Source organism: Montipora capricornis, chromosome 3, assembly GCF_036669925.1.
Source record: "Montipora capricornis isolate CH-2021 chromosome 3, ASM3666992v2, whole genome shotgun sequence".
Taxonomy (NCBI): Eukaryota; Metazoa; Cnidaria; class Anthozoa; order Scleractinia; family Acroporidae; genus Montipora; species Montipora capricornis.
The window spans coordinates 59,586,349-59,599,109 of NC_090885.1; the positions used below are offsets into that span (position 1 = coordinate 59,586,349).

Sequence of the window (12,761 nt, forward strand, 5' to 3'; positions counted from 1 at the left end):
ACCTTAAATGCTGTATGTTCGACAGACATTTTTTCTGTCACGATGCTTTGAGTTTGGTTGTTTAAAAGCAATTTCTGGCTAAACAAAATCAACTGCACTTCCGTGACCCAGTCCCTTAAGTCACAAGATAAATTTTTAGTATGTTAAATCCTTTGCTCCGCGCAGCAAAAGAGAGCCTATTCTCGAATTAGATTTCGCGTTCCGTTGTCGCTGGATTGCGTTCCAGGAGCGACGGAAATGAGCCCTTTTCCTATATATTAATATCCAGCTTGGCATCGAGGCCTTGGGGCATCAAACAAAGGAACTTGAAGAAGCGTGTGGACATGTTTATTCAATTTTCTTTGTTTTATTCCCCCAAGCCTCAGTGTCAAGTGGCATATTAAAAAATGGGAACAGTGACGTCACAATTATTCCCGTGTTTTTCGGAAATCCTAATTCGATTTCTCGGAAAAGTTGGCCACAGTTCATTGGCTGATGGTATTGTATGATTAATAAAACATGTACTTCCTTGGTGAAATCCCTTAGTATAGTGAAAAGAAAAGTTTGCAGCGTTTAAAAAGATTTAAACCAATTTTTACAGACTATATAGCTCTTTGCGGACATCATTGCTTAACAGAGTTGATCGACCGACAGAGTCTACATTGGAAACTCGAATATTCGCAACCATTCGCAGGTAAGCTCATTTAGTAATCATCAATAATAAGCCCATCGTGTTGTAAGCTTGGTTTACTTCAGCCCCTGCAATTCGAACGGCGATCCTTGCAATTGATTCGGGAAAACACTTCCTCTCCAATTGCTAGCGATTTCAAAAGCGCTTTAAGACTTGTTTGCCTTAAGACAAGTTTGATCATTTTATTTCAGTCGCCATCCTCAGACAGTCAGTCGTATGATTATTCTACGAGGAAAGCATTTATATTGTCCAGCGAAGTAAAATTTTCGTGCTCGGTGATACGTTTACAGCTCATTCGTCGGTTTTTATAGCGGTAGAAAACTACATGACTGTACTGGATAAGCATTCCCGTTTCTACAATAGTTACGTTAGATATTCTTATATAGCGTATTTCCACAGTTCATTGTTCCTCAGTCTCTTGATTGTTTTGATTTCGAAGATATGAAGAAGGAACCAAACCTAGCGTAAAGTGAACTGACTCCTTAATATTTATGTCTGATGAAATAAAATCACCGATCTCGTACATAAACCGGAAGTACACAATGAGTGTTACGCTTTCGATTTCGTTCCAGGTTTATAAAAATCGGTAACCCAAGCCCAAGATGTAACAATTTTTGTAGGATTCATACGCATTGACTATAGAGGGTACCGTCAAAAAGTGAGAAATTGGTTCTGAAAATCTGCGGCTGGTGTTTTGCGATATAATTTAAAATAGAGAGCGATAAGATATGAAAACCGGCTTGAAATGAATCGACAAAACAGCCGATCAGAAGCTACTACACAACAGAAGAAAGGTGAGAAAATGTTATCGCCATATTCCCACACCTTTGTCTCGTTGTCATGATCTCTCGGTTTTCCATACAACTTAGTCTCGAGGATTGCCTGCTGCGCGCTAGCAGATGTCTCTTCGCTGCGCTGACGAGTACGGGCCTTGGACGGCACGCTCCAAACCGCTTGCCGCATGATAATTTTGCTGACTGTCACTTGAGTAGGGAATCTCGGAGACTGAACTTGGGCAGCCTGGGCGAAAGTTGGCGATTACCGTTGTTCTTTTATGGTAAATACAGATAAGCTTTTAAAAGAGAGCAAATAAGCCTTATTTTCACCGGCGTCAGTTGAAGAATCCATTTCGGTTGAAAGTGGAGGTCATTCAAATGAAATAACTAGATAGGGTAATGGAAAAACTCTTTTCAAGTTGAGATCTCTTTGCAATTTTATCCTTTCTGCCTTGCTGTGAACACGACAACATGGTCAGTTAGATGTAAAAGTCTCTTAAGAAGAAACTCAATAGACAAAGGCGATAGTCATATCCCAATTTGAAGATCATTTTGAAGCACGGACTCGATTCATCCAGTCACTTCCACTCTCTTTCCGTGCGCCGCAAAGATTTTTTTGGCCTTTCTGTAATGTGCTGAGTGGTTGAAGTAAGTACAGCACACAATTGTGTGGCAGGAGCTGAGACTGTGGACACTTGCCTTCCCCGCACTTAGAAAATTCAAAGAGGAGGAAAGAACGCAGTGTTATATCGATCGAATAAGCGGCAATCATCTCCCGTCAACCGCGAGCATAATACTGATACGTAATGTTTCAGTGCTATCGTCAGGTAACTTTTTTCTTTGTTGCTAGCACCTTCGATTCTTTGTAGCGCTTCATTTGGAAAAGTCCGGGGTTTTCGATATTTTTCAGCTAGAGTCTGCAGGAACGATATCGCCCGTGTCTGCGTAAAGAGAAGAGATCCGAAGCTTCTTGTAGTTTGGAATTAAAACAAATAAACAATCTGTGATTCGTGGCGAATGAGACGTTAATCCAAAGTTAATTCTCTTGTTACAGGAACCATGAGTTTGAGCGATCATCTAATGGCTCTAATTTGAAGGCAATGGGGTTACGTTAGCCGTGAAACGTCAAGAAAAGTTAGTAACCGTTAGGCGTGAAAATGACAACAACAAAAAAAAGCATTAGCCGTGAAAAAAATTATAAGCATTTGGCGTGTTTATTTTTTAAGTTTAAAAAGTGGAATAGGGAGTATTAAGAAATATTTAGAGACTTCAGAGCACTCGACACCGTTTTGCCGTCTTTGCTCCACTCTCTTAGGCCCTGTTTACAAGGAGTGAGGGTAACCCTAGCACTTGGGTTACCCTAGCACTCACACATTTCTTTTTTTTTTTTCATCAACGTGTTTCCAAGGCAGTTATGGTTATCCTGGCTCTAGGTTAACCCTATCTGAGTGCTATGGTTACCCTAGCTGCCTTGTAAACGCTCTGCTAGGGACAACTCCCCTACACGGGACAACTTTTTAGCGGTTTCCATTGTGTTTGCGATACTGGCGGTTACCAAGCACACAAAATTGTCTCGGGTGGTAGGGTAACCCTACCAGTGAAATCCTCCTGCTAGAGTCACCCTAGCAGTAGGGTTACCCTAGCAAAATTAAGGGTTACCCTACTGTAGCACTAGGGTTACCCTATCTGCTTGTAAACAGGCTTGTCTGACAAGACAAAACAAGTCCCAAATAACCGCCCATTTGGAGGACGGTGTTGTCAAACTGATGTAAGTTGCATTGTGATGACCAATGACTGTGTGTACTAAGACTCCACTAACTAACACAGAGAACGCGAAAAAGCAAAAACAGTGTAGTTCCATTTTCAACCAGGAATATTTCTTTGTTTTTCATGTACGTTGAAGGCTATGTCACGCAAAATGGTGAAATTTCTTGACACCCAAAATGCCCAAAAAATAGAATGAAACATTGCAATTACTTCTTAAAACTGCACTGAACAATGGACATAAAAGAAATACAGAAAAAGGAAAGAGAGGCATGGATGAACACAAATGGATAAGATTGAAACGGATTGCATTCGGGTAATCTTAAAAAGACGAACCGACGTTTTTCAAGTTAATGGCAAATCGCCTGGATAAAGGTCGTTTTTGCTCAGAATCATCTTGTTTGTGATGTACCGAGAATTTCATCAGTAAACGAATTCCAAGTTACCATTTTCGAATTTAAACTCGTGAATAACTGAAGATTTTACCTTTACCCTTGACGGGAAAAAAAATACCGTTAGACGTGAGACAGCAATTTTGTTAACCGTTACCCGTGATATAGATCCTTCCAGTGAGACTCTCTCGAGTGGTTTTTTTTTTTCGGACCTGGTGCCCGTTTCTCGAAAATCCCGAAAATTTTCGGGCCCGAAAAACCATTTGTGAACTTGCTAACCGCTTGTTCAGGAAAGCCGATCTTTTAACATATTTTCAAGGTAGCAAAAAGCACAATGACGGTGAAGTTTGAGTAGTCAAATCCTCTCCGTTCTTGAGATACAGAGGGAATTGTGACACCCGAAAATGGCCCGTTAAGTTTCCGGACTTCCGAGAAACAGTCCACTGGGGCCCGTTTCTCGAAAATCCCGAAAACTTTTAGGGCCCGAAAAATCATTTGTGAAACTGCCAACCGCTTTTTTTGGAAAGCCGATCTTTTTACATGTTTTCAAGGTAACAAAAATAAAAATGAATGTGAAGTTTGACGACTTAAATCGTCTCCGTTCTTGAGATACAAAGGGAATTGTGACACCCGAAAATGACCCGTAAAGTTTCGGGACTTTCGAGAATCAGTCCCCTTGGGCCCGTTTCTCGAAAATCCCGAAAATTTTTAGGGCCCCACGTACTAGCTATAGTTTACGTGAAAATTTCTTTTCCGCTGTGATCATGCATCTCTTCATTGCACATTGATAGGCAAGCTGACAACACTTGGCAACACATATCTCAGAAGAGAGATGTGTGAATTGAAAGCTTCACGCCAAAGGAGCCTGCTATAATGATATTTTTCTGGACTGAAACAAAATGACAAAAACTTACTTCAAAAGGTACTTGGATTTTTTTCCGCTCGAAATCCGATTATATTATTTTCTTTTTGTTTCCATAGATCATCTCTTGGTGATGGACAACTGGGAAGCCCTGCGCGGAGTCGCACGCGAGCAAACGTGGCACACTGACCCTGTTAAGCGACCTCACTCCTTTGGTTCCCTCGAGAGTGGCACAGTCGGAGGCAGAGGTAGGGGGCGTGGAAGAGGTGGGCGCGGAGGAGGAACTCGTGGAAGAGGGGGACGCGGAGGAGGAACTCGCGGAAGAGGGGGGCGAAGTGAAGGAGGGTCCTCAGAACGACCTCGCCAAGTTAGGCTTGGATTTAAAGCACTAGAGGAGCTGGATACCAAAAATCCTGATGAAATCATTCTTGATTTAACATCCACCCGATGTTTTCCTGCTACAGAGTTTTTGCTCCAACAGTCGAGCATGAAGGATGACTGGATCGTTCTGATCATAAGCATCCTTGCCAAAGCGTGCTCTTGCAGCTCTAAGGAATATCTTATTAAGTTGCTAAACCTACTACCGAAATCCCCATTCTTTGCGCACCATCTAAGAACGTTCCTCAATAGGCTAAGTGCTTGCAGAATACCTGCCACAAACATCGCTACTTTTTTAAACAATGTCATAAAAATCATGAACGAATTGCTACGGAGATTTCCGAACTGCTATGCCGATCTTCCAGTGCCTGAGTTGTACTGTGGCGTCAAGATTTTGCTCGACACGGAACAGATAGATGGAAATCAGGTGGATGGAAATTCTCTCTTAAACGACGCGGAAGAGCTCTTCAAACTAAGAACCAAAAAGGCGGAAGACTTAAAGAAACGGGAGGAAGAAAAGCAACAGAGAAGAAGACCACGGAGAGATGGTAGGATTTCGTTTTATCCCTGAACACAAGGTCATTCCCAGGGCCCGCTCTCCCCCCAATGAAAAAGCCCTAGAGAACGAGGTTGGCTAGATTGGTGCTCTCGACCAGTTTAGTTCTTGAATGATTGCCTTCAAAAGTATTTAAGTGGCTGGAAGTTGATAAACTCCTCTCTACTGGTTTCATGGGTAGGGTCGTACCTCTTGTTGAACACTATATTTCATTGGCCGTATAGTGTCGTACTTCCTATTGTTGTCTGTGCTAAATCCTATCTTTGTTCGTTCGGTTCTTTTGGCCACTCCTGAAGCCCATTCAAAGGGGTACGACACGACCCGATTTCATGGCCACAGAGTCATTGTGAGTGAGTGAACGAGTGAGCGACTGATTAAATGACCACCATTTTAACCTCTAAAGTCCTGGCTACACGCTCAAACATTGTTACAAAACATTTGTTGGATCAACAATTTTATTACAGAAGTATAAAGATTTACGTACACTTAATGATGAAAAAAAAATTACACACGATGTTTTTAATATCAGCCTTTTCATTGGTCAGACAATTTTTGTTTCAGTTGTGCAAAATTGTCGTATCGGCCTTTTGATTGGCTAATATTATGTTGAACTTTGGCACGAGTGGCCCTTACACCGACCGCGGGAGTAACACTTGCAAACATGGGGGCCGACGGGTGTATGGTGGGCGAAGTTTTTGATCTTTTGTTGTTAGAAGATCTTAAAAAGTTTTTGAAAGTGCTCTGGCGATGTATGGAAGGTAAAGATTTCTTTTATTTCAAAAATATTTTGCTATAGACCTTATTGGTAAATGGCGGTCAAATTTATAATTCTTTTGTCCAAGTGCAAATTAGCCTAAACTCGTTCGTTTACGCGATCCTTCACAACTCGTGAATAAAAATTGTACGCACTCACCAACCGTGAAATAATCCATATTTGTGACGTGTATTTATAACGTTTAGTGTCGTGTCGTATCGCCTCTTGGATCCACAGCTACTTTGAGAATTTTATGGCGAAATTCATGATCAATAACAGGACAGACGCATGAAAAACTGACATCAATTCGTTAAACAGAAAATACGCCATCATAAGGTTGCGTGACTAACCCTGGTGAAAATCCTTAAAGGATCTTTAAAGATCTTCAAAGATCTTCAAAGACCTGACAAAGATCTTTAAAGATGAAGATCTTCACAGGATCCTTGAAGGATCTTTAAAGGATCTTCAAAGATTTTCTAACATTGAGGACTCTTGGGATACTTCATCAAGATCCTTGAGGAAATTATCAGGATCTTGCAAAGATCTTACCAAGATCCACACACAAAATCTTGGAAAGATTCTTTTAGGATCCTTAAAGGATCCTCATACAATCCTTGAGGATCTTTCGAGGATCCCTTTAAAGTTTCTTTCAAGATCACTATAAGGATCCTTCAAAGATCCTCAAAAGATCCTAGTATGATCTTTAAGGATCCTGTCAAAGATTTTATTAAGATCCTTTCAAGGATCCTTTTAAGATCCTTGTAAGATCCTCAGTCACTCTTTGAGGATCTTCAAGGATCCTTTTGAGGATCTTCAGAGGTATCTTGAAAAGATCTTTATCAGGATCCTTAAAGATCCTATGAGGATCCTTCAAGGATCTTAAAAGGATCCTTAAAGTGATCTTGAAAGGATCTTTGTTACGATCCTTGAAAGATCCTATGAGGATCCTTCAAGGATCCAAAAAGGATCCTTATAGTAATCTTGAAAGGAACTTCATTAGGATCCTTGAAAGATCCTATGAGGATCCTTCACGGATCTTAAAAGGAACCTTAAAGTGATCTTGAAAGGATCTCCGTTAGGATCCTTGAAAGATCCTATGAGGATCTTTCAAGGATCTAAAAAGGATCTTTAGAGTGATCTTGATCCTTCAAGGATAAGGATCTTATAAGGACCTTTTTAGGAGTGAAGTGTATAAAATCCCTAAAGATCCTATGAGGTATTACGTACATGTACCCTCAAGCATCGTTAAGGAACCAAACTTTGAACATAAAAATAATCACGCTGTACACGAATCAATTAAAACGAAAACGTTTATTCTGATGTAATTCACTGATTGTCGGAAATATCAGTAACAGATTACCTTGTTTGATGAACTCGTAATAGCTGCAGGCCGGGCCAGAAGCAATATGAAACAATATACTCTCGAAATATCAAAGAATTCGTGTCAGCACATAATCCTTTAAAAAAATACCAGGGCTAAAATACAGAATTCAGGGCCACATCTAGAGACTCTAGTGACGAATCGGCTCGATCAGTATCTTTTCACATTCCTTTAAGGGTTAATTCGATGAGTGTGCTATGATTTTTGCTCACTTTTTCTTTAAAATCGGAGGGTTGTAATCCTCCGCCATCTTGGATAAAACGCGAGAGATAAGACTGGAAACTAGTGAGCCATTTCCCTTTTGGTCAGCAGTCACCAACGATGGCTCCTCTTACAGTTCGGCGTTTTTATTCTAAGTTTGAATCAACGAGCATAAATCTTATGATTCATGATTGTTTTGCCCTTTAAATACTGATTCAAAACGAGGAAATGCATACAGCAATCCAAGTACAAAGGTAGGCGCTAATTATAAGCAGATAATATTTGAGTTGATGACTTATTGTTCTTAAAAATGACGATAGACTAAATCGGCTAACTCAACCAATTCAAATCTCTCGGGGTTAAGATTCTTTGTGTGTTTAATTTGCATGGCAATGAAGCATTCACATTTAAAATGATATGGTAATACTGGAACAAAACGTTTTATTTCGAAAAGATTTTAATTGCGTACAACATTGAGTTAGCCGAAATTCGAACTTTTCAAACTTCAAGTCCCAAAATGATTTGACATGTACGGGCAAGGATTATAATTCGGCTTACTTGCTCTAATCCTGTAAAAAATAGGTGAACCTTTAACAAGATTACTTACTAGTAATAAGGTTTACATCAAAAGAGTGGTTGTTGCAAATTACATGTATATGATTGGCAAAGGATCCCTTCGATTCTCTGTAAATGCTACGTCTGAGGTTCATAGCAATTTTCAAATTAAAGGTTAGGTGACGCACATTTATTTCCACTTCCACGGCATGACTTGCGAGTACATGTGGAATTCATGATAATCAATATGAGTAATTTGCCCTTATGGCTTTGTTTTTCTTTCAGGATGCGTAACTGCAAAATATTCAGAAAAAGTTCTCAAAAAGCAGCCTCAGCCGACAATAGCACCAAATACTGAGTGAAGAAAAAAATTAGTAATAAAAAGATAGATAAAATGAAATAAATACAAATGTGTTAGGTAAAATCAAACGTTATTGTTGTAGTACATGTACTTGTACTTGTAATGTTTCTCTTTCGCTGTTTTTCTAGGCTACAATTTAAGGTTTTTGTCTTATTCTTAAGAAACATTTTCTCAATAAAAATGGCTGTTTGTGAAAATATTTTAAATATTCCCAGCCATATCTTCGATATTAATGAGTACTTGATAAAAACTGTATGAGTATCTATATTTTATCTCTATTGTTTGTATGATTATTAATATACATTCAAGTCATATTATAGGTAATTTTGAGAAATTGGTTTACTGTATGCAGCCAGACTTTTAATTAATGGATAACCATGCATGTGACCAAATAACTCCAAAAGCTACTATGATTGTCAGTTGAATAAGATGTGAGCAAAGTTGTCACAGTTTCAATGTTAAAACAACAATGTTGTCAAAGACAACTTGATCCACATCAAGTCTGAAAAATAATAGTCAGTGCATCATTTGTTCAGGTTTGTTAGATTTTTATTGTATTCTTCCCATTCCTTTTGACCCAGGAGTTAGTGCACATTTTTGGATAACGAGCCAGGGGGATAAGGGTTCGCCTTACCAAACTTCACTTGCATCTTATTCAAGTGAGAATCGTAGTGTGTGGCTGTTTTTCATTCAGTTCAATAAAGAATGCTAGCAAATAAAGTCAGATATTGATTTCCCATGATTCATCATTGTTATTTTACTTCAATCATACTTAGCATTATAACATAAATAGTTTACAGACAAATGAAGCATTTTATGTATTGAAGTTTCTCTTTTACAGAAAGAAAGCTCCTTTTTCCAGGTTAAATAAAAGAATTTGTACATCAAACTGCAGTCCAATAAGTGCAATTCAGGGTGAGAAGGTGGACAATAAAAATAATAATCTTGGCTAAGTTCCTGTAAATGATATTTAAAAATAAACATCCTCAAGGATCTTGCAAATGATTTTGGCAAGGGTTTTTGAAGATCCTCAAGGATCTTGCACCAGATCTTTGAAGATCCTTAAGGATATTGGATATGGTTTTTGAAGATCCCCAAGGATCTTTGGTTGGTTCCTTCAACATCCTCAAGGATCTTTGATGATCTTCAAAGATCTTGGTCAGGATCTTTAAAAATCCTTGAGGATCTTGCACATGATCTTGGACAGGTTCTTCAAAGATCTTCAAGGATCTTGGACAGGATCTTCGAAGATCCTCAAGGATCCTTGAAGATCTTGGCAAGGATCTTTGAGGATCTTGGCAAGAAAGGCTAAGATCTTTAAGGATCTTTAAGGATCCTAGGTAGGATCCTTGAGGATTTGAGAAAAGATCCTTAGAAAGATCCTCAAAAAGATCTTTAAGGAGTCTTTAAGGATCTTCAAAGATCCTTCAAAGATTTTCACCAGGGAAAGTGACGTGTTTCCAACAATATTATATGCGTCAGGATCCAACATTGTTAGAAGCGTTCTTATAACAATGTTGGGACGTGTTCTTCTTACAATGTTACAGCGTGCAGCCAAGGCTTAACTGACGATGACTCAATGGTCCATTAGCCGTCCTTGACTCACTGGATAACTTCCGGCTTAAAATTTCCAGAGCTGTATAAACCACTCTACCTTAAGTTAATTTTAAATTCTTGTTAGTTAAAGGGAGGGTAACAAGTGAGGGAATGAATAATAATAACAAAAACGAAGACAACAACAACAACAACAACAACAACAACAACAAAAAAACAATAACAATAACAGTCCCTTTTTGCATACGAATGATGTAAAGCAACTGAAGCAATTTACAATAAATATAATTGAAAAACCCTATGGTAAAATAAAATGTTAAATACACTCGTACAGCCCGTAAAAGGTAGGACTTCGCGTAACTTAGCTCCAAATTAAAGATACATTCCTTTAAGAATCCAAATTGCGAGATAATTAATAATCCACCGTTCACGAGGGCGACAGCTTGGTTCAGGTCAGATGCATACCTCAGTAAGTCCCAGTACTGTTCAAATATTACCCCAATCGTATTCTCTATGTAAATTAGGAAAGGCCATTCTTTATGGTCAAAACAGGATTGTAATTTACCTAGTATTCCACACATTCAGTTCACAAGTCAAATTCAATATTTGCAGGAGACCTGTATGGGATTTACAATGGATCGCTTAGGGCTCACCATTGCGATTCCCCTGTATGTCATCATCGTCATCGTTATCTTTGTCGTTCTCGTTCTCAACTGTAAGCGAAAGAAAGTTGAGAGAATTCCTAACGATTTTTTCCCCCATGAAACTTCCAATGTTATGGTGTGACTGCAGATATGTGTCCTCCTCATGTTGTACTTATCTATCACTTAGATAATTAATGCAAATTGATGAAAGATGTACCCTGACCAACTTTCCATCCTATCTTAGCTGGACTGAATGATAATGACGACCCGCCGGACGATTTTCGGACGCTTAGCGTTATTCCAACTCAAGCGGACGTCTTGTCCGGAGAGCGACCCTTTCTCAGAAGGAACAAAGTCGACGGGAGCTACAACAGCTCGGAGCATTATTTAGACGTTCAATTTCGGCTCCTTCGAGAAGACTTCGTAAGGCCCCTCCGTGAAGGGATCGCGCAGCTCTTGGTACGTATCGGTTCTCCTAAGATTGGTGCCTTGCAGGACATCCGCGTGTATAAAGACGTTCAACTTTTGTATCCTATCTGTACATCAAACGGATTGCAGTACAAAGTCAAGTTTGACAATACTAGGCTGAGGCATGTTCGCTGGGAGAACAGCAAGCGACTGATCTTTGGCTCGCTTATGTGTCTGTCAAAGGACAAGTTTGAAAGTTTTGTCTTTGCCACTGTGGCTAATCGCGATGTTAAAGACCTCAAACAGGTGATTAATTAATAATATTTCGAATAGTTTCAAGAAATCACTCGGCGACTCCTCCCGATAGCTACTCTTATGTCCAGCAGTTATGCAGAAGTAAACTCAATTTTTACAAACTTCATGACGTGTTTTTTTTTATTAAAGGGCCAAGTATCGTTTTGTAACAACACAAAGGTTAGATTAAAGGTGGCTTTTAGGTTAGAGTTGTCTTAACTGTCGATATTGACTTGGAGAGCAAAGTTAGGGGAACCATGGGCCGTATTCGCGGGACGGCCATATTGGCCATAGACCCTGAGCCTCGAGTTGAAATGTTTGAGAACGATTTTCGGTCGGGCAAAACATGAGCGCATGAGTGGTTGTCATGTTCAACATAGTCGAAAGTATAAAATGTCGGCGTAGCGATTCGTTGACTAACGTCAAAGTTGAAATTGCATTCAACCTCGATTCAACATCCGCTGTTCTCGAAAATGTCGGTTGAGTACAACGTACCAAGGCGGAGTGAAGATTCCGCCAAATATTTATATGCAACTAAACGGACTAAACTTAAGAACCCAAGACCACTTTTCCTGATAACTTTTTTTTTCTGACTTGGTCTCTCGCCGGTCACTGACGAGCTACCGCGAGCCTCACACATATGTATCATCCTCCCTCTTTTACTCAGCTTCTTCGAGGCGCGATTAAACGACTGAGCAAAGTTGGAACGGTAAGGGAAAAACTGGAACGGTTCCGCTAATTGTTGCAAGAAACAGCCTACGACCCCGTCCCGGAAGGGATAAGAGCACCTTTCTCTTGGCCGAAAAAAATGTGCAAACCGTTCTTAGTTATTGTTTTTGTCTGGTTTGTTCTTTCCATTCTTTCTCTGTCGCGCAAACGTGATTTCAATATGACTGACGAACTACGTCGGACTATAGTCCCAGATACGCAGAGCCCAGTTATTCTGTTCTGCCGCTTTCAGCATTACACTCAAATCTCTGAAAATGTGCACTCGAATGTTTTTCAAGGTAGGAGAAGTGGTTATTGTTCCTTTGTCCCATCATATTCTGAGGAAATTGAATAAAATCGTCCCGATGGGCATCTTTAGGTTACTGCTTGCTTTCATGTGTGCAGTGTAGTAGCCTGCGTATGGTTTTTAACAAGAAAAGGCTCAATCATTCAATCGATAAATATTCCAGTCAGTGAACTTTGGGTCCTGTTCAGTAGAACTA

At 39.7% G+C, this 12,761-nt stretch overlaps 1 protein-coding gene across 1 annotated transcript in view; it reads left to right on the forward strand.

The window, feature by feature from the left end:
* Positions 1-476: 476 nt before the first annotated feature.
* LOC138043537 (NFX1-type zinc finger-containing protein 1-like) overlaps positions 477-12,761 on the forward strand; it is a 47,792-nt gene continuing 35,507 nt past the window's right edge. The window contains exons 1-3 of the mRNA XM_068889862.1: positions 477-673; positions 4,584-5,390; positions 11,093-11,562. Coding sequence (XP_068745963.1) covers positions 4,598-5,390; positions 11,093-11,562 — 1,263 coding nt within the window. The 5' untranslated portion in view covers positions 477-673; positions 4,584-4,597. The remainder of the gene's footprint in view (positions 674-4,583; positions 5,391-11,092; positions 11,563-12,761) is intronic.